At 59.2% G+C, this 21564-nt stretch overlaps 5 protein-coding genes across 5 annotated transcripts; all 5 read right to left on the reverse strand.

Annotated features, from left to right (window-relative positions):
• Window positions 1-231: 231 nt before the first annotated feature.
• Window positions 232-984, reverse strand: LBRM_26_0700 (conserved hypothetical protein; the record flags this gene model as incomplete). The annotated part of the gene is made up of 1 exon (XM_001562252.1): window positions 232-984. The coding sequence occupies one exon, from the start codon at window positions 982-984 to the stop codon at window positions 232-234; it is 753 nt and encodes a 250-aa protein (XP_001562302.1).
• A 733-nt stretch (window positions 985-1717) lies between these two features.
• On the reverse strand, window positions 1718-3283 carry LBRM_26_0710 (conserved hypothetical protein; the record flags this gene model as incomplete). Its single annotated transcript, XM_001562253.2, has 1 exon — window positions 1718-3283. One exon carries the CDS (start codon window positions 3281-3283, stop codon window positions 1718-1720), a length of 1566 nt encoding a protein of 521 aa, XP_001562303.2.
• Window positions 3284-7114: 3831 nt separating this feature from the next.
• Window positions 7115-9568, reverse strand: LBRM_26_0720 (putative sphingosine kinase A, B; the record flags this gene model as incomplete). The annotated part of the gene is made up of 1 exon (XM_001562254.1): window positions 7115-9568. One exon carries the CDS (start codon window positions 9566-9568, stop codon window positions 7115-7117), a length of 2454 nt encoding a protein of 817 aa, XP_001562304.1.
• Window positions 9569-11932: 2364 nt separating this feature from the next.
• On the reverse strand, window positions 11933-15349 carry LBRM_26_0730 (conserved hypothetical protein; the record flags this gene model as incomplete). Its single annotated transcript, XM_001562255.2, has 1 exon — window positions 11933-15349. One exon carries the CDS (start codon window positions 15347-15349, stop codon window positions 11933-11935), a length of 3417 nt encoding a protein of 1138 aa, XP_001562305.2.
• Window positions 15350-16151: 802 nt separating this feature from the next.
• Window positions 16152-20678, reverse strand: LBRM_26_0740 (conserved hypothetical protein; the record flags this gene model as incomplete). The annotated part of the gene is made up of 1 exon (XM_001562256.2): window positions 16152-20678. The coding sequence occupies one exon, from the start codon at window positions 20676-20678 to the stop codon at window positions 16152-16154; it is 4527 nt and encodes a 1508-aa protein (XP_001562306.2).
• Window positions 20679-21564: the final 886 nt, after the last annotated feature.

Raw genomic sequence — 21564 nt, forward strand, 5'->3', positions numbered from 1 at the left:
CGCAGAGCACCAAGCACATAACAGAGAGAGAAACACGTACAATGAGAGAAGATAGGCAAATGGCGCGAAGGGTGACAGCGCCTTACTAGAGAAACACACAAGCACACACCTTGCTTCAACCCACCCAACCACTGCTTCTTTTGGGGGATGTAACCGAGCCCAAACCTCGCCTCCGTCTCGCTGTTGTGGCCTCTTCCCTACCGCCCTCTCCCTCTGCCTGATCCCTGCAGACTACCGAAGGACAACAAACGTCAAAATCACCAGGATGACAAACAGAACGGCAATGCAGATCATCTTGCCCCTGTCGCTGGTGGAATCAATCAGCTTGCTAACCTTCTTCATGGCTCCCTCCAGGCGCATCTGCACGCGAGTCATACCACGGTCAATGTCGTCAAGAATGTGCTCTTGGGTTTTGAGCTCATCCTGGATGTTCACAGCGGTGTCCCTGACACGGTGGATGCCGCTCGACAGTCGGTCCAGCGTTTGGTCGTCCTGCTGCATAATGTGCCGTTGAATGTCACGCTCTTGCCTAAGGAAGTCAGTGTTCTCGCGTGTCCCGTTGTCGTCGGCATCGCCGTCCTGCGCCATCATGCGCTTGCGCTGCGCTGCCCTGACCTTCTCTGCGACTTGCTGGGCCTTCATCATCTCTCGTTCCCACGCGCGAATACGCTCTGCACGGCTCTGCAGCTCCTCTGCGGTGATCGAAAACGACTCCGGGTGCTCCATGGCGGTGTCAAGGGCGAAGCGCATGTCCTCCACAGCCTCGTTGCAGCTATCCACAGACTCAAGCAATTCATTTTCGGCGATCACGGTGGGCACAGAGGTGTTGTGAAAGCGTTGCATCTGCGCATTCAAGTCCGCCAGCATAGCGCCCACCTGTTTCTCAATCTGTGGCCACGGATCCTCGTGCGTGGCCCCGTCCGCTGCCGCCGTCACTGTGGGGAGCACGGCGGCCCCAGTCTGTGCACGACTTGCGAGGCTCATTAAAAAATCAGCAGCAAAGAGAGGCAAAAAGGCAACAAACAAAAGAAGCGCAAACGTGAAGTCAGCGACAGAGCGAGAGAAGAGGAGGTCGGCGTGAGACGCACCCACAGTGAGAGAGGAGGAATGAAGACACCCAGCTGAGGAATGGCAGGAAAGGGGGAGGAAGAGGAAGGGGAAGTGGCAGTGGTGATGAGAAGGTTTTGTGAAAAACTGAACGGGGGTGGGGGATGCATTCAGGAAAAGAAGGGTGGCACAGCCATGAGTGAGCCGGTGGGGGGCGGGGGGTCTGCGCATGCGTTGGTGGGCATGGAAGAAGAAAAGAAAAGGTGGCAAAGAGAAACCCGTGGTGGCTGTCTCTCTCGTACACGCACACGCACACACACACACACACACACACACTACGAGTGATTAGGGTAAGAGTAGATTCTCCTTTAGATCCACGTCTGTGACGATGGAAACGGCAACAAACAAGGCCTACATGCTCCCAATCGTAGATGCGAACGTACGACTATCACGTCTGGCGAGCTGAGGGGAGTTGGCATCCGTGCCACAGTAGTAAACGATGCTGAACCACAGCGAGGGCGTGAGGAATGGTCACGAGGAAGCTCGAGAAGGTAAAGTGATAGCTCAGTCGCTCGTGCCGTTCAACGCCCCCATGCATCACCATACACGTATCACTCGCCCCTCCCACCCTCTCCTACTGCTCCTCATTCAAAACCCGCCACCAAACCCTTCAGCTTACGCTTCCACGAGCACGAAGAGGGAAGCGTGAGGCCAAATGCGTGTTGCTGCACCTCACAAACTTGCACTTCTCAAGGCCTTGGCTGAACTGGAAGTCGCTGAGGTCGAAGTTGCAGCGGAGGAAGCACACCGATGGACCGCTACGATGGCTGCTGCTACTGATACCTTGACCTTGATCCTCTCCTTGGCCTGACCGCTGTGAGCCGTGGGGAATACACAGCAACCCGACAGCGGCAAGGCGGAAATCGCAGTCCTCAAAGTGAGTTGTGGGGGATAACGATGGGTTGCACTGAACGCCTTTGAGGATGCAACCCGTGAAGTTACAGCGACGGAAGATCACATTGTCCAGCTCGACTCGATAGAAAAGGCTGCGCGAGAGGTCGCAGTCCTCGAGCGTCACGTGCGACCATCGCACCAGTGAGAAGTCACACCGGACGAGAGAGAGGCCCCGCAGATGCCGATTCTCCAGCACTCCACGTGCCAGGATGGCCTTCATGTCCAGCCCTGGCAGTACCAGCGCCGCAGCAGTGGACGAAGTCCATGCTGTGGCAACGGAAGAAGCAGTGCAGTCGCTCCTACAGTTGCCGACTCGCACCCCTGCTCCGCCACTCCAAGGCCGCTGTGACGCCGCGTCGCTGTTGTCACCGCCTAGGTGTGACTTCGGGCTCGTGCTGCTGCACAGGTCCATGAACTGGAGTAATTTGCGCTCGAGCGGGACGTCAGGGGAAGCAAAGGTAGCCATAATAGAGGAAGAGGAGGTGTCAGCAGTCGAAGGGTGAGCAACAGCAGCCCTTGAGAAAGGCGGCACCGCCGGGGTCGTGGTACCGAGATCCACTTGCACTGCACGCACGTCCCGCTCGTCGTTACATCTCTCAGAGCACGCGTCCATGGAGCACATCAAGTTCTCCGCGTCGAGAGATGCATACGCCTCCTCCCCGGTAACCGCCACCCCCTCCAGCTCACCAAGACCACTGGACGACGTCAAAGGGGGCACGCGTGAAGAGAAGACAGCGTAGTCAGCAACATTATTTGACGCGTTGGCACCACTGACGGGTACCGCCGTCGCGGCTGCTTCACCCTCGTAAAGAGCAGAAGAAAGAGCGAGCATTGCGTCCAACATCTCAGCCTTATCCAACGCATACAGCGAGGTGCGAATGGTGTCGTGCGTCTTTGTATTCCTGAAAGGCGAAGAAGAGCGCGACGGACGCGAAGTGGCCCCATGCCGTCGTTGCTTGGACGCCGTCTGATGCAAAACACGTACCGCATTGCCCTTTTGCGACCTACCGCGGCGCCCCTGTGACGGTACCGCGCCACGATATCGATCACGAGACGCCATCAGTCGTGCATGACAACGACGGCGATGCGGCTGGCGGACGCCATCTATAGAGTCCCGCAAAGGATCGCTGCGCTGGCAAAGGTGTGTCTGTTCCTCGCAGCCGCTTCCGCCGTGCGTTGCGCTGAACAGTCGCTTCGTCCAAACAGCCGTAAGTCGGAAGAATATGGGGGTCACAGCTCCGCGACCACGATGGACCGCTGTGAAATATTTACGCAACAGCATCCACGCACAGAGAAATGCACCGCAGTGAATGGAATGAAAGGCAAAGGAGAACAGTGACGTCGGTCCACCCCGGCCCCACACACACACACACACCTCACCCCCTTTGAAGGACGCGAGGCGAGAACCGGTTATCAACGTCTCGTATGTCTGTACGTGTGTAGCGTGGCATCTTTTTTATTCTTCGTTCTTGGCAACACACACGTGGCGATGTCAGAGCGAAGAGCTGCACGCTGCGGAGGGGGGAAGAGAGCGAAGGGTGACGCGTTGTTGATGGGGTAAAGGATAAGAATGAGAGGGCAGGGGGAAGGGTATCGAGTAGAGAGAGAAAGGCACACGTAGAACAGCGCGTTCAGGCAACTCGGCAGTAGCGTACTCCTTTCATCGCAGCACTTTCGAGAGAGGGGGCGGGAAGAAAACTGCAATGGGTGAGTGGAGTGAGGCGTGCCTTCATTGCCCCTACCCCCACCCACCCACCCCACGCAAACGGCCCACCCGATGGCCAAAGAATGGAGAAGGAGATGGAAGGAGAGAAAGAGCGCACCATCCCACGACCAAGCCATTCCGAGGCGCGTTATCCCTATCCAGAGTCGCTCCCCCTTTTAATTTTTCAGGCTTGCCAATGCGTTCCGTAGGGACGGAGAAGAAGCGCAACACGAAAATTCAAGAAACACAAGTACAAGACGAGGAGATGCAAGAAGAGAGAGGAGACAGCAACGTCAACAGGGACACAGATACAATGACGGCGCAGCACCCGTTGCTGTGCCGTTATCATCGCCAGCAGTGACAACAAAATGTATTATCTGTCTTCACAACGACAAAGCAAAGTGAAAACTGTCAGAGAGGTGCAACTGGGAAGAGCACGAGGACAGAAGGCAACACACACGGTAGCAGCGAACACAGAAATGAAGGGACCCGTATAGGGCCCACACACCCTCCTCTATGCGAATGGGCCTTCCTCCACCCCCGCCTTCCTTCCACCTCTCTCCCTCTCAGTCGTACCGCCGTCCAGTCACTCTCTCCACCTCTCCTGGAAAACCCCCAAGGAAGATCGAAGAGAAAAATGGGCCAATGAACTCATGTACACTAGTTAGAACAAAGACAACAAACGAAAAGGAACGCGATACAGCCAGCCGGCCCCAAACACAAACCAAAGCAGAGCACACACACACACAGTCAGCGAAGGCCTACAAGTTCCCCCTCAGCCCCCGAGGAATGGGAAGAGCTCATTGGCCTTGCTCTACCTCCACTTCTCCACTCACATCGACTCGAGCACAAGACACAGCAGAAAAAAATCCACATAGAAAGGACGAGCGTGAATCAAACGAGTACTCGCACACCAGCACCTCTATAGGCCAAGGAAATGAGTATACCCACATAGTCGCTTGTGGGTGTGTGCATATATCTGAATCTCTGTGAAGAGTGAAGGGGAGTAAGAGGGGTCACTGCATGTGAAGAGAGGGAGGATGTTGCCCGTGTATTACGTCACATGCCACAGCCGCATAATACACTTAATAGAAGTTTTTCCTTCCGCGTCTCCATTTCTCTGCAGCACAGCAGAGGCCAAACGCCACTCTTGCCGCCGCCCCCTCCTCGGCCTGCCACACGCCCATCGCGTGGCGCCAAGCAGTCGTCGACACACCTTGCAGCAATGCTGCCCACTACAGTCGCCGAACTACAGCCCCGGCCTCCAACCCTGCCCGCCCAACACCCTCGCAGGTCGTCTCACAGCCGCTCCCATTGTGCCGGCCGCCACCTGGCACATCCCTCGGTGCGACGCTCAGGCTCCCCACACCCGTCGGCAGCGAGGGCCAGGTGAGGAATACGTTCGAGTCACGCTGGCACTCCGCCCATCATGTGGGTGGCACAGACGGGTTCACTGTCGCAGGTCGCTCCGACGCAGCGCCAGCCAGGACCTGGCCGCCGACATCCGCAGCGAGACATCGCACTGGCCTCGCTACGTCGTAGGTGCTTGGCCCAGTCGCCATCAGGGGGGGTGGGGGCTCGGCACTGGCAGGGAGAGAGGGTGAGCTGCTTGGCATTTCCGCGCACAGAGCGGAGTGGGGGTGGTGGGCCCTGGACACCCCGCTAGGGCAACTCCCTCCCTGCTATCAGAAGGGCATGAAGAGGCAAAAAAACAGAGACAGTAAGAGTAAGGCACAACTAGCAGAGCCCCCTCATGCATACCCTTAGGGAAATACATGCGTGTGTTTATTCAACCAGTAGGTCCTGTCGAGGCCACAGAAGACTCTTAACATGCTAGGATAATGCTCACTGGAACAGCAGAACAGAGCGGAAAGGGAAAAAGGGTGAAGGGAAGCCTGACTGAGCACATGCGACACACACGGATAGGCGGAAGAAAGTGCGGAGCTGGGCACTGGAGCTCAGAGAGGATGAGTAAATCTGTGTGGGTGCGTGGGTGTCATGAAAAGGGAGAGGTGGAAGCAATCAGATGGGAGCAGGGGGGAGTGGTGACGATGAGATGGGGAGAGGAAAGGAGAGAACAGAAAAGGTGGAAAGGGGGGGAGGGGGGGGGGGATGAAGTAGAGGCACTGTCACACAGATGCCTTGTAGCTGTAGGAGGAGGGGAGGCGGCGGAGGAATCGAAACAAAAGGAAAACGAGCGACGTGAAACAACGGCGCAGAGAACAGAACAGAGAAGACATGCAAACGGGGAGAAGGGGGGGGGAGAAAAACATGACCGCATATGAAAGGTGGTATACATGGCCCAACACAGAGAGGGACACGTGCAGATACCACAGAAACACGCTGCAGCAGGATTCTGTCGCTACCATCATCCCTCCGTCCCTTTCGACGCTGAGTTGCCTTAATAAGAGCAACAACGAAGCGTGAATCAAGGGCCTCAACAAGAGGAGATACATAGTGAGAGGAGAGAAAGAGGGGAAAATGCGCACGAGAGCATCCAAGATGGAGCGCAAAGCACCGATACAGAGAGAGAGAAAGGCATTGCAAATGAGCGTCGTCTCTTCAGTCTGGCAATAGCAGGAGCGGTGTAAGACTGGGTAGAACAGGAGAGTCAAGAGGAAGAGAGGAAGGATTTCCCCACAATAAAAGGGTCAGGGAGCTCATCACCAGGCCACCATACACACACGCACACCCTTCACTGTCCCCGATGCAGTCATGCCGAGAGAGGAGGAGGTGTAGGAGAAAACAAAACACAGAAGAAAAACGAGAGCACTGAAAGCAACAGACGAAGAGAGCCGTGCAACCCGACAGGTGAGCATATGAAAGACAGCCCTGCCGCGCTAGAAAGCGGCAGCAGCAGACAAGTAAACCGTAACAACACCCTCATGCAAAAGAGAAAACCACAATATCTCACATTTGAGGGTCGACAGCCAAACCGCCTCAGCCAGCCATCGAACGACAGAGAGGAAATGGGCGTAGGCCCCCCCTCTCGTCAGAGGAGGAGGAGGAGAGCGGGGAACGGAAGAAGGAGAAGCACAACAGCGGAAACAATAAAAAAAAAAAAAACGAAAAGAGGGAGGGAGGCGGCCGATGAACGAATGAAGCCTTGTAGAGCCGCGTAGGAGGAAATCAGGGAAAAACAAACAAACAAACAAAAAATTTTCACCATCGCGCGCACACGACACAACAAAGTGCTCGACTGTGTCGCTCGCGTGGCAAGCAGAGTCACACGCAGAAGCGTAATGAAATCGAAGAAAGGTGGAAAGAGAGGAGGAGAAGAAGGGCGGGCAGTACACACACACACACACATATATATATATATATATAGACGCAGGAGCTCTCTCACACATAAGGCAACCTCGCCCCTCCCTCCCTCTCCCCCCTCCGCACAGCATCCTCTCTCCCCCTCTACTCACTGCGCACGAGCTGCACGCTGCCGCGCATCTTTGTGACACGCACGGAGCTGAGCGGCATCAACTCTCCGTCCGACATCGAGATGCCAGCATCAACCTTGATCTCCAACGCGCGCGCCTTCACATAGCTCACATATTCGAGATTGACATGCGAGCCGGACTCCAGAGACATGAAGAACTTCAGCATCTCCATTCGGCCTCTACGGCCTGTGGTGGGGTCAAAGCGGCAGTAGACTACGTCGATGGCGCCATCCGACATGTGTGCTAACGGCGCCATGAGCATGTCCTGGGCTATATCCCGCAAGTTGCACATGAGCATAAAGCAGAAATCACCACGAATAGTTACCCACGGCAGGTGTTCATCATTGAAGTCCACGACTTCCTCGTGGAGCAGCTCCCTGTCCGTGTAGGGGGCGAGAGTGGCTGCGGCACTACTGGCCCGGACACCGCCTCGGCTGGTGTTTGAAGTCGGACCTGGCTGCGCCTCATTGACCTGCGTCGAGGAGGAGAGCGGCGACGCGCCGCAGGGGGTAAACTTGTACTGGCAACAGTGCATGCAGCCCTCCCGCATCGTGCAAAGTGGAAAATCGTCCGTCGATGGCATCCTGCTGCGTGGGTGCAGCTTCTCGACCGTCTTGCCGGCCTTGCTCTCCCACGGCAGGTAGCGCAATATGCCCTTGTACCCCCTGAGACCACGTAGTATCATGTACCCGCCGTACACATGGAAGCGGGCATTGCCCATCCACCGCAGCGACTCCGACCCGTGGTCGATGTCGTTCGCAGCGCCAAACGATAGCGACATGAAGGCGACACGGCTGTGTAACTCCGGCATCCGCGTCGCGCAGCTGACGGCGTCGCGGAAGACGCTCGAGCCATCCTTCAGGAAGGGTGCCGCATACTCAGCCGCCGTCAGCGTTTGGGGATGCCGGTGAAACTCCTCCTTCAGCCGCGAGCGCTCCTGCAACTCTACCGCCTTGTCTTTCTCGTACTGCGAGAACTTGCGCTTTGCGGCTTCGAGTCGCTTCGCGCTCATACGGCCGCGGTGGAACTCCAACATATCCTCGTTCGGTGTGAACTTCATCATCAGCAGGTCCATGTGCACCGTGCTCAGGTGCACCAGCGACAGCGCTGCCTCAGCGACGGAGAGAATGTCAAGACTCTTAGCAAGGCCACAGGCACTTCCGGTCGCCACCGTTGCAACGAGCGGCATCAACGCATCCCAGCCATTCTGAACCAGGCAGTGAGCAAGTCGATGAGCCTCTCGGGCAGTCTCCTCGACCGACGACGTCGCACCGCTTCTACCGTCACCGTTATGCTTCTTCTCCTCCCAACCCAGCTGAATGAAGGGCAAATGAGAGCCGGAGATAGCCTCGTTGTGAAGCGCCGCTTTGTTAATGCTGTTCAACTCTGTTGGCGTCACCGTCCATATTCCCTCGCAGAGCGCTGGGAGGATTCGCGCACCTGCTTCAGCGCAGCTGCTGTTGTCGTTCAGCTGCAGAAACATATTGGATGAGACGACGGGAGTGTCCCCCGTGCTCACCTCAGTTGTCACGCTGCGCAGCCAGCGCACGAGCGCCAGCTTGCGGCGGTGCATGCCATTCACCGTTTCGTGAATCATGCCGTCCCCGCCGACGGTAGCAATGACGGTGTTATGGCTCATCGGATTCTCCAGGTTCGCCACGTAGTCCTCGCAGTCGTGCGCGCGGCGCGTCACGTAGGCATGGAATGTGTGGCGGCTGAAGTGCAGCAGAGGGCGCACCTGCTTCTCAAAGATATGCTCACCCTTCCCCTTGCCAGACTTGGTGCTAATAAAGACAATAATGTGCTTCGAGCCCTTCTGGTAGATGCGCTCCACCACCTGGGACACAACGCACCGCACCGCCTCCGCCGAGCCGTTCGACTGGAACTCCAGCGTGTGGATAGACGGGTGTCCCTTGTTGCGCTGCCGCACGTAGTGCATGTAGTAGCGGATGCCCGGCGCCGTGGTGTCCGCCAGGGAGGCGTCTGCGTACGTGCTGAAGCGCGACGAAGTACGTCGGTGAAGTGACCCACTCTGAATCCCCACTGTGGAGGACGCCGTGTTGACGCGGGAGTGGGCGAACACCAGTGCCTCGTTGTCCTCGCCGGTGCCGGAAGGGAAGGAGCAAAGAAGACTCCCCGTACCACGGCTGTTCTCGGCAAAGACAAGCCTGATCGTGTCGTCGTTTGCTTGGCGTGCTCGCTGCCGCGCGTCTCGCTCGGCCGCGGTCTCGATGTTGATGATCAGCCTCACCGGGATGTTCAGGACTGTGCGCGTCTTGCCGCTGCTCGACATGCGCGTGATACGAAAGGCCCCGCGGCTAGGCGAGTAGGTGAGGGTACAGATCCTGCCCTTGTTCAACACGGAAGCCTCCATCTTGTCAGCCACGGCTTGAGGAGCACCAAGGCTCCAAGGGTAGGCGACGGGCATGCAATGATGCGACTGCTGCTGCCCAGGTGTCGGTGACGATGACGAAACGTGTGCTGCGGTGCTGCTACCTGGATTGCTGTGGGGTGTTGGAGCGCCATCGGCGGCTGTGCTCACATTTACACCACCGGTGGAGACGTGGTGGTGGGTTGCGCCGCGCGATGGAAAGGGCTTGGCGTTGAGAGGCATCGCAGAAGTTCCCGCCTTCGAGATGAAGAGGGCTGAGGATGGCACAGGCTGCATGTCAGCATCGCTATGGCCGTCTTTGGCAGTCATACAAGACGTCTGCAAGACTGGTGGAGCAGCCGACAGCGGTGGAGAGGGGTGTGTTGAATAGCCCGCGTGGTGGTGCGTGGTCGAGTGAGAGGTGGGCGTAGTGCTGGTAGCAAGAGAGGACATCGTTTGGTGCTGGTTTCTCGATCTGCAGGCAACAGGCAAGACGCAACGAGGGGGAGGGAGAAGAGCTCCAGCACTCGTCAAAGGCTTTTACAGAAAAGAAGCGAAGACGAGAAAAAGAGGGAAACAACAAAGCGACGTGCAGTGGGGGGCGGGGGGCGGCAAGGCGGGAAAACACGTAGATTCACCAAGACGAGAAAAAGAGGGAAGAAGAGGGAGGCACCGAATCCGCCGAGCAAGCGCGACAGAGAGAGAGGCAGAGAAAACGAAAGTATAAGAACAAACGAGAGAGAAAAACAGCAAGGCGTGACGCAACCCGAAGCACAACAACGGAGGGGAGTAGGGGAAAAAACTTCTCAGCGTTTCAGACAAACACACGCACACAACTGCCAACACTTTTAAAGTGCAGCACACTCAAAGGGGTGAGAGGGGGCGGTGAGGCTGTGGCAGCGATGATGAGGCCAATGAGGTAGACACGAGATGGGTTGAAGGTGTTAGAGAGGAGGGCTGGCGCACAACGGAAAAGAGAGAAAGGGTTGAGAAAGGTGCCCCCCTTACTCCTGTTCCTTCTGTTTGATTATGTAATGTACTTACGCCTCCCACTGCTAACCGACTCGATTTCGCACCTCAGCTATCGGATGGCCTGCACACAGCTGTCCCTCGCTCGACTGCGGCACGGAGGGGTACAGTAGATAGTAGATAGTAGATAGTGGGTTGGTGTTTTCTTCTTCGAATGAACCTTTTCTTCACGTACTGAAACGAGCGGGAGTGCCATAATGGCGTACGCACACCCAAGAAGAAAAGCGCATACGTACAGCGATGCCACACGTGGGTGTGCATGGGGAGGGAGGAGGGTGGGAAGAGGGCGGGAAGCGAGTGCGAAAGATCATCCGCATGTATGCGGATGGGGCACACGAGGAGGCAGCGGAGGCAGAGGAGGCAGAGGAAGAGGTGAAAATTAAGATGCGAACAAAAAAAAGAGGCCATTTTTTTCGGCATTTGATGCGCTAAGCCGGCACTGCACTGTGGGTGAGGGTGTGTGTGTGTGTGGGTAAGACAAGCAGCGGTCACTCAGGCAGGAAGGTCCTGTCGCCGAGCTCGCATCCTAACAAGCACCACTCCCGTCCCACTAGCACACGCACAAGGAGCATTCGCACGCAACGATCACGTTAGGCTTGCAGTTGCATGAATGCGGCCCCACTGCTGCTCTGCTAACCAGCATATCCTGACCCGCCTCACCTCGCATGCCCTTCGCCCACCGGTCGTACCAAACGACGGCACCAGGTGCAACATCCAGGAGGAGAAACAGAGGCGGGGGAAAGGGGAGAATAGGGGAAAGATGGGAAGGGTACAGAGGTGTCACCTGCGTACCTCCTTTGTAGGATTTCGGCGATGCATAGAATGACGGCTCACATGGCTGCGGGTACGACTTCTTTTTTAGGGGGGGGGGGGGGGGCACTGCACGAGCTCATCGCGCCGCTAACACCAGCGATAGCAACTGCAGGAGGAAGAAAAACAAATGGAATTGAAAAAAAAGCCAGCGAGCGACGCGCACACACACACACACATGCACGCACAGAGAAGGGAGGGACAGGAAAAGAGAGAGAGGAACGGCACGAGAAAGCGGCTATAGCAGCTGCCGCCACTTGTTCTCGCATCGTTCATCGATCCTCAGCGCCTCTCTGCCCTCACCCCTTCGTGCTCGCAGCTCTTCGAGTGGCTATCAAACATCGAGTATTCCAGTGAGGAGGGGAGGGGGGAAGGCAAAAGAGAGAAGCACCAAGAAGGGCCCAATACACAAGCGCACATGTGCAGAAAACGTCCGCAGGAGCTCTCTGCGCACACACTGTCGCGTTCCTCTTCACAGGTGCGTCACCTCGCACTGCCAGAGACGACTCACACAGTACCACCACCATGAACAACCACAGCAAAGCTCCTCAGCCTGCGCACGCGCACAAATACTCCCCACCCTCAACTGTCTTGCAGAAGCAGTCGCTGCACAGCTTCCACCATCGCCACAAGTTCACTAGATGAAGTCAGCTCGTGTCGCACGTGCTTGCAGATGAGCAGCAAGCGCGCCGTATCCTTGGAGGAGGACAGTGACGGCAGCGAGGACGCTGAGGCGCATGTCGTTGGCATCGCCCGTGAAGAGGCGAGGGCGAGAAAGTTGAGATCCTCGACGGCTAACAACATTGCCCCACCGCCCGGAAGCTTTACTAACCCCCATGTGAGCAGTAGGCGGAGTGTCTCAAGGCAGCGCACCAGAACCACCGCTGGCCGTCCGCGGTGCGCCGTGATGGTGCTCTTCGGGTCAAGCGCGGCCTCGCAGACATCGAGAACGGCGCGCACAAGACACCCATCCGTGTCATGCCGCATGGCGTCGCCCAAGAAGAAGAAGCTAACTGTATGGGGATCAGTCGCGTTGGTTCTTGGTGAGTAGGGCAACAACGTAGCTGACGCTGGCGACGCAGGTGGCCCACTGTTGTCGTGAGGGAAACGGTCACTGCCGCCGCCGTGGGCCACATTGCTCGAGTTGCTGGGCCTTCCACGTACGCCTAGCCCGCGGAATAGCGACGCGGGAGAGTTACCAGGAGACGGCATGGCTGGGTGCTGCTTGAAGCTGGACGCGGATGACACCCGTAATATGGGCAGCAGCGCCGGCACCTCCGCTTCAGTGAAGCACTGAACAAAGGCGCAGAAGACGTGCGCGAAGCCCTCCATGAGAAATACGCTGCCGGCGTAATCGCGGCTGAGTTGCAGCAGCAGCGTGAGGAAGTCCTCTCTCAGGAACAGCGTGGTGCGACGTGAATTGGTCATGAGGAGATTCGCGATGAGGTCGCAGGCCCAGCGGACGAGGCGGTTGTGCTGCGGTCGTCGCGCAGCTGACTTGCGCTGCACAGCACCGTGCACACGCAGGATATTCACCAATAGCTGAGGAGCACTGTTGCGCACCATGATTTCTGCCGACGCCGCCGCGGACGGGCAGGACAGGTCGGTAGCAAGAAGCAGCGTATAAATGCCCCACTGCAGCACTGTCTGCTTGTGCACGTACTCCTTCATGATCTCCATCACCGTCACGACACCATCCAAATACAAGAACATGGCTAAGTTGCACTCGTAAAGGCAGATGCGGCACAACGCCGCCAGGGCACTCGCAACAATCTGTTCCTCTTGCGGATACCCGTCGATGGCCTCGAGAATGGCGCCAACGCCGCCGATGGCACCCATGTGCTCCAGCTCGTCTTCGTACTTGAGTTGCGCAAGTCTCTCCATAGTGACCCGCACGAGCGGAAGGTTGCGAGGAAAGGCATACAGTATGTGTGGCAGGCTTCCCGCGCCGTCATAAAACTCCGCAAAGACCTCCTCAAAGCTTGGCACGCCCCGCGAAAGGGGCTTAGAGGGCGGGGTGAGGGGAAGTGCCGCGGCAGAGACGGTTTTTGCTACCGTGGCACCATCGCTGGCAGGTCGGACATCCTTGCGAAAAGATTCAGCGATGTTATTGCTAGGCCCGTGGAGGAGCGTGTGTCGGCTGCCAAAGCTGGATACGGTGGCTAGGGGGAGAGGTACAGTGGTGCTAGGGGTGTCAACGGCGAAGCAACTCTCGGTGCGGGGAGACGCTAGACTTTGCGAGTCAAGCGATAGTGCCGGTAGTGGGGGTAGAGAGGAGGGACGACTGTTCTTCCTCAGCGACGGCATCCTCTTCGGCCCAGCAAACACCGGTGGGCGCGTGGTCGTCATCGTAGAGAAGACAGTGTCGCCAGGCCGGACGTGCAGTGCTCGCTGCTTGATCGTCTCCTCCGATACGGGACAGCGGCACATGTCGAGTAAGTCCGAGTCAAACAAGTTCCGCACGATGGACTTGATCAGCAGGCAAAGGCTCTGGCCGTTGCCCTCGTGCTGCACCCCAATGAAGTCGCCTTGAACATTGAAGACGGGGCCGCCGCTGCACGTTACCCCTCCAAACCTGGTTGGCTCGTAGGTGCAGTAGTCCGCGAAGACGGCGGCGACGTGCTGTACGCGGTACGACCGTCGCCCGTCATTCACGTGGGTAATCATCAAGTGAACGTCCCTGACCTTCACTGCAGGGATCGCTGAGAGCAAGAGAGGGACGGGGAGTGGCTGAACCTGGAAGAGACTGTCTTGGCTGCCGCCGACATTCCGGTTCGCTGCAGAAGCGAACCGGCTCGACCAAGGACCGCCGGGGGCGTTAGAGGCGTCGGATATGACGGCGTTAGCCCCTCGCTGTTGAGTCAGCGCAGACTCAGAGAGGGATGCCGGCGCTTCATCAACCTCCTTGCCCAGCCTGGTTCCTCCCCCATAGTGAGACAAGCCGCCAGAGGGACTTATCGTGGTACTCTCCGTTCTGCACCCGCGACTGCCACCTGACTCCGATGGGTTCAGCGGGGACGACGGTTCCGTGGGGTTTGCAGCGTCATTGCATCTGGGAAAGACCTCGCAGTACGTCAGCGTGAATCCGATTTCCGCCGCCTCGTCTTCCTCCGACGAGTCGCCGGCCGCAGATGCGTAGAGAAGGTACTCGGGCTCATCGTCGAGCCGCGAGGGGCGAGCAGTGGCAGCGGCGTTTGCACGGTAGGTGTCCCCCTCGCTCTCCTTCTTCGGGGCAGCCACAGACGACACAAACCCAAAGGCGCTGCAGAGGCCGACGCGTACCGGCTTTGGTTCTCGGCCTAGCAGAGCAGCCATGCCTATGATGGGCTGATCGAGGAAGAGCACAGAGGCGTTTGCCGTGTCCTGCGGACTGCGAAACACATGCGAGGTGGTGAGCAGTACCCCGAGTGCCGGCGGGCTCTGCGGTGACGTGCTGCTGTGCGAGGTGCCGGGCTGCCCAAGGGTCTCCGGCGAGTCAGACACGCCGCCGTTTGCGGGACGACCGGCGCCCCATCCCCTGCTGCTCCGCCGCTGTGCGCGCTGCGCTGAAAAACCGCCGCCGCTGCGGTGCAAGGGGGTTAGACCGTAACTCGGGTCGGTGCCATTGTTGTCGGCGCTACCCGACCGCTCGAGCGACGACGTGTCAATCAGCTGCGCCCTGTTGTCCATCAGCGCAATCAAGATGGCACTGCCACGGCCGCCGCTGACGCAACCCACGGCCTGGCTGAACTGCGCCACCTTGTCCACAGCGGACCACCCCTCCACGGAGGCGCCGTAGCGGGTCTTCCAGAGGTCACCATAGGACATCCCCACGTGCGCGGGTAGTGAGCTGCTCCCTTCTGTGTTCTCTTTACTCGTTTGGGGCGGGAGATCGAGAGAAGTAAAATGCTGACAACGCGAGTCTCCCCTGCCCCTCTGTGCGCCGCGGTTCTTATCTTTTGTCTCGAGCAGCTCCGGTGAAAGAGGGAGGGAGGGAGGGAGGGGGAGCTCGTAGAACATGTGTGCATGAAGGATGCGAACACATGCCGCATTAGCGGACGGCTGCGATCACTATCCGAAAACATGAAGAGGAAGAGGAAGAGGAAGAGAGGAAGAGAGCTGGGAAGAAATATGCCACGCTCGCACACTCCCCTTCGGTGACTGCGTGAATCTGCAGCATGGTCGCGTGGACATTGCACCTTTCGCTCCTGCAGCACGCAGAGCACAAGCATGCATGCCCGCCCAACCATCCCACTCGCTGACGACAGCACTGCTCAAATCACTCAGGGTAGCGCAAGCGTGTATGCATGGACATGCGTGTGCCTGTGCCATGACGTAGGTAAGCATCGAGGACAGCGCAGAGGCTGAAAAAAAAAACGCCTCACAACTTCTGCGAGGAAAAACTCGGGAATAAGGCTGAAGAACACATCAAGGGAGCGATGATGGCCGACTTCAGAAAGAAAGAGAGCGGCAGGTAGTGTGCAGGAACGAGGGGAGGGTGTCGGCGCACCTACATAGACGTGTACCCACAAACATGCATCCACAAATCCGTGACCTACACCGACTTCTCTAACACCCTCCCTCTCCACCACCTCGTCGTCCTCTCCATACGCGCACTGCCTACGCGATGGGTCGCTACACTGCACTCGATGCTGCGCTCCCACCCACCCGCACCCTTCCCTTTTCTCTTTCTCTGTTTGTGTTTCTGCCTTTCTCAGCTCATCGGATTCTGTCTTGCTCGTTCGGCTGCAGGGAATGGGGGGAGGAAGAGGGGAAATAAGAAAGTAGAAATGTGCAGTGCCGACACAGCCACTGGGGAAACTCAATAAAGGTAAGACAGCGTCACGGCATTCTTCACCGACGTCACCTTGCTGCAGTAGGGGCAGCAAACCACAGTGGTGGTGCCCGCGGCGGTGACGGCAGCCGTGTTGCGGTTTGTCCGCCGTGCTGTGGTGCGCAGGTCGAGGTACGTCTTGTGCGACACGACGTGCCCGCACTCTAGCAGCGTTGGTGGGTTCAGCAACGACGCATAAGCCCTGTCCGGCGAGGCGAGAAGATTGCGCGTCACCAGCGGGAGCTCAGGTGACACCGTGACAGTACGCACGACATGAAAGGCGTCATTGATGAGCGGCTCCACTGCCGCAGCTGCCGCTGTCGCTGTCGTGGAGCCACCCCCCTGATCATCCTCCTGCCGTCCCTCATCACCTTCGCTGGCAAGCATGCCAGAGTCGGCATTGAGAGCCGCCGCCGTGCGCGTCGTGATGCGCGAAATTGTCATTGTATCCGGCATAATTGACGGCCCGCGAAGGAGAAAGGCTGGGAAGAGGGAGGAAATAGAGATGATGCGGATAGGGTCGGCGAGTGCGGTGTGCGGAAGCAGGGGCACCGGTGGGCGTAGCTCCTGCAGCCGCTGATACTGCCGTTGCTGCTGCTGCTGCGACACCAGAGGCCCTGTCAAACCTGTTCGCATGTCAGGGGTGCGAAGAGAGACAGCAGAGCTCTGCGGCTGCGGCCGATCGGAACGTGGCGATGGTGCTTGAGTTAGTCGTTGCTGCGCCAGTCGAGGTGGCTCGGTGCTCCGCTCGTAGCGGCTACGCAGCGCTCGAATGGTGTTGGGGAGCTGGCGATTTGCATTCGCGGCGGCAGTTGCACTCGTCGCGGAGGGCACCGCCACTTCGGTTGGTCCTCCCGAGACGCTGTGCGCTGGTGTGGACGACTGCGACGGGTCCGGAGCCGAGTAGATGATCTCCTGCGGTGGCAGCGTGGAGCAGAGGAGCAACGCGCCACAGACAAGCGGGTCGAGGCAGCGGCGGCGCGTCACGGGGCAAAAGCACATTGTGGACTGAAACACGGGCTGCCAACGACACTGCACCAGCGACACACAGGCGGCGGGGTACGATGGCAGCGTGTGCCGCGTGGTGAAGGTCGCGGCGCGGGCGTTAAAGTAGTGACGTGTCGAAAGCTCCGCTTGCTTATGAGGGAGGTGCTTGCCGACGTTAAGCGCGTTGAGAAGTGAGCTAGTGTGAAGCGGTCGCTCTACCGAGCGAATGAGCACCACATTTGACGCCCCTGCCTCGAGTCGCGCGTCCATCTCCTGCAGCAGTGACGATGTGTGCGGCACGTCCAGCGTCAGCCCACTGTGGTGGTGTGAGGCAGCGTGGGAAGAGGCACGCTGCTGCGACGGCGAGCCCCCACCTTCGGCTGCGGATCGCTGATCACCGCCGTGAGAGGGGCTATTGTCGCCACCGCTGGCGGTACCACTGCGGCGCCGATCCCCACCAGTCAGATAGCGAACGAAGCCCTCGATGATGGCGTGGCGTGTCTGGCCTGGGCCTGAGAGGTTAATGAGGCGCCGCGCGGTGGCGCGTCCGCGACGCTGCCGCGTGGTGTCGCCGTCGCTGTCGCCTCGCCGTTGCTGCTCTGCCGTCTGATCGCCGTCGTTTTCACCACCACTGCCGCGCCCAGAAGACGTCCGTTGCTCCACGTCACGTATGCTCGGCCGCGTACTCCTCGTGCTGCGCAGTGCAGAAGGCGACAACGTGCCTGGTGGCAAGGTGAAACTGCCAAGTCCCTCCTCGTCGTCCGCTCTTGGGGCGGAAGGCGAGCGGCGTGGATCAGCAGAAGAAGAACCAATCTGCTGCCCCAGACGCGCCCGGGCGCGGGCCACCACATCGCTGAGATGCACCTCCTGAAACACACCGTGCAGCATGTGACGCCCCTCCAACTGGTCGAGCGAGTTCAGCAGGTGAGCGCTAACAGGCGTCACGAACTTTTCAAGACCATTGTCGAGTGGAACAGCCATGCCCAAGATCCCGGTGCCCTGGGCAATGGACGCGGCACGACCTCGGCGGCGCACGTAAGACATCAGTGTCTCGCCGGTGCCACCGTGCCACACAGGTGTCGACGAGAACGCGTTGGAGGTCGCTGTAGCAATATCGCCAGCACACACAGCATTCATTGCACCTCTACGACGGCTCTGCAGCGTTGACTCCGCCACTAAAAGCACGTAGAGCTCATACATGGCATTTAGCTTGCGCGCCTCTTCCAACAGCGTTGTTGTAAGAGACTCCACATATAACCAGACGGGTAGGGGCAGTCTGGAGGAGGACACGGCGCATGACGCCCGTGCTAGTGGTAAGGCGCCCTCCCTATCAGCAGGGCACACGAAACCATGACGATGCGGCACCTCCTGCCGTGGCGTGCCGTCGCAGTTGCCGCCCTCAGCAGCGCCTGCCTGCCATGCGAGAAGGTACGGCGCCACTGCAACAGTGTAACGGGTGAGATGCTCTTCATGGCTGAGGTTGTCGCCAGCGCCGTCAGGCTCGCCGTTCAGAAATCCGCCCACTGCCGTCGACGTCACACTCCGCAGCATTGAGGTGTAGCCCAGGGCACTCAGCGGGTGGAGCACGGACAGTATCAGCGGCGCAGTGCCAGTTTGGTCACTATCCGTCATCGCGCTACCGTTCCGACCAGGGGGGACAAATGGGTCCAAAATGGAGGCCAACGTGTCTGTAGACGGACTGCTGACCCCCAACGAGTTGCCGCCGTCGTGCAGCATGCTGGCCTCCTGTGCAGAGCGGGCCTGTATCTTGCGGTGCTGCTGAAGGGAAACCAGAAGGGGCGTGGCAGCCGCAAAGAAGTTGGATATCGCGTTTGGCGGTGGCGCGGCCTTGCCGTCATGAGCTGCGATGCCGGCAGACAGTGGCACACATACGGTGTCCATCAACGTCGACAGCTCTTGCAGAGCGCTGATGACAATCAAATCAGTCTGCAGCAGCCCGCAGAGGCCGTGCAGGTGTTCAGCGGCAGCCCTGTGATCCATCACTGGCGCCACTGTGCCGCCCCCAATGTATTTGGCCCATGTCCGTTGCGCCGCTGCACCGCTGGCGGTTGGCGAAGAGCTCGCCATTGGTGACTCCGGTGTATCCGCACGCACTCGGACACAGCGCCGGCACAACAGCGCGTCTTGTCGCTGCTGAAGTGTTTGTTGCCAGCTCTGCTGAGCCTCGTGAGAACGGAAATGCCGCTCAGCAGGCGCGCGTACGCCAGGGGTGGGGGTTTGCTGCTGCCGCTGGTGCAAGTGTTGTTGAGCAGGCGACGTGGAGGTCGGCCCTGGTGCCAAGGAGGCGCCGCTGCGGTTGAGCGCCGCTCCCACAGCTGGGGAGGCAGCGATGTCACAACAACCACCTGCGTGCACCCCCGGCAAGTCGAAGCCGCCCAGCCACACATCTGCAAGAGCGGCGGTGGCTCGCACACTGCGGTTCGCCTGAGTTGGCGCACACAACGCACTCTCCTCCGCCTCCGCCTCGTCTCGATGCGGCTCTGCGGACCGCGACGTGTCGTGAAAGGAGGAAGGGGCGGCACTGCTGCTCTGGCTGCTGTACAAAGAGGGCTGCGCGATGGACACCGAGTGCTCCAGCGATGTCATGCGCGAGATCGGGGAGGTCTGTACGACAGCAGCCACGGCTGTCGCCGTAGGTGTCACAGGGGTCAGCTCTGAACGATGGTGCTGGCCATCGCCGCTTCCGCCGCCGTCAGATCCCTCCACCTCCTCGGCGGAGGAGAAGAGCTCATCAGCGACAGTGGAGAAGTCGCTGGCGTTCGCTGCCGCTGCGGCATCGGAGGACGAGCGGTTGGCAGAAGAAAATGAGAACGCCTTCGGCGCTGCCACCACACGTTCCCGGGTCAGGGATGTTACCGAGGTCGGTGTGCGCTCCGTGATACCTGCGTTGGCTCCCTCCGGCCGATCCTCTTCTGCCGAGGCTGTGCCGTCCGCGTCTCCGGCGGCAGCAGCGGCGGCCATGTCCTCAAGAAGGACGCAGAAGTCGTGGATCTGTGCCAACCATATCGAAGTTGTTGGCAGACGCGCGGACAGCTGCGCAGAGACCCGTGAAAATTCAGAGCGGGGGTAGTCCACACTGGCAGACATCGCTGCTGCTCCTGTGGTCGTGGTGGTGGTGTCGTCACGGCAGCCACAGCAGGATTGGCCGTGACGCACCAGCGTGCGCACCTCTTGCAGAACCACGGCAAAGTCAGCCTCAGCGTCGCTGGTGGCACTGATGCGGTCCCTACCCGAGAAACTATCGCTAGGTCGCTTCGCTCCCTTCGCCGCGGACATGGCAGATCGACCAAGTGCAGCAACCCCTGTGGCAACCTCAGTACTTTGAGAGGCCGCGTCCACATCATTCTCCTCGCACCAGCACAATTCAGCTTCCATTGGTGCAGGAAGGGCAATGCCGTCAGCGCGGAGTTGCCCCAGCACCAGCGCGTCGACAGACTCCTGCAGAGTTGGCCGACCTCGGCGACGCGACGTTTGCTGCGGCTGCGCATCGGTGTCGTCAGTCTTCATACTGCGAGTGCGCCGACGCGGTGTATGACGCGTCGGCGTGGTCTGAAGAGGTCCATGACTGCGGTGACGCTTGCCGCTTCCGGTGATCACCACCTTGCAGGAAGCTCTTCGGTCGGCAACCGTGGAAGAGGACAGACAACGCTGTTGTCGTTCCTCCTCCTCCTCGAAGCGCAAGTCGCAGTCGCCACCGCTGCTGTGGCTGCCACTGCGAACAGAGCTGGTCGCTGGGCTACCGCACGAATTGGACAGCGGTGAGTGAAGCACAGACAATTCATACGGCGACTCCTCCGTCAGCCGCCGCAGGAACTCGTCTGTCTCGCTGCGCTGATGGGTGCTATCGCCGATGAGGCTAAGGTGCGTTGGTCGGCCATCTGGGGTCTTCCGCTGGGAAGACGCACCGCCACTACGGACACCGTACACGCCTGAGTGTGGCTGTGCTCGGCGCTGCTCACGCGGTCGCGGCGGCCACTCCACACAGCGGCTCAAGTACTTCCTCACATTATCCCCGCACGCTGCTTTGGGCAGCTGCGCCGCGGGCAGCTGCAGCCCTGGTCTGTCAAGGAGTGAGAAACCCAACGGCGGAGACGTCAGGGGCACCGCCGGGGTGACGGCTCGGCTGGGAGAGACCTCCGTGCGGAGAGGCGAGGTGGCAGCGCCGACTGCGCGGGTAGGCTCGGTCAGTGTGGCAGGCCTCGGCAGGGACGAAGGGGCAGAGGACGCAGCGAGACCAGGACTAGGAACACCAGCATCACTGCCGGCATTACGATTAGGAAAGGAACCGGTCAGAAGCTGCGGGGGGGTAGTAGTTGAGGTGAAGATGGATGAGCGGTGAGCCGGTGGCGTGGGGGCGGGCCCTGGGTCACTACGTGAGGTTTCGCTAAGCGAG

This window comes from Leishmania braziliensis, chromosome 26 (assembly GCF_000002845.2).
Source record: "Leishmania braziliensis MHOM/BR/75/M2904 complete genome, chromosome 26".
Lineage (NCBI taxonomy): Eukaryota > Euglenozoa > Kinetoplastea > Trypanosomatida > Trypanosomatidae > Leishmania > Leishmania braziliensis.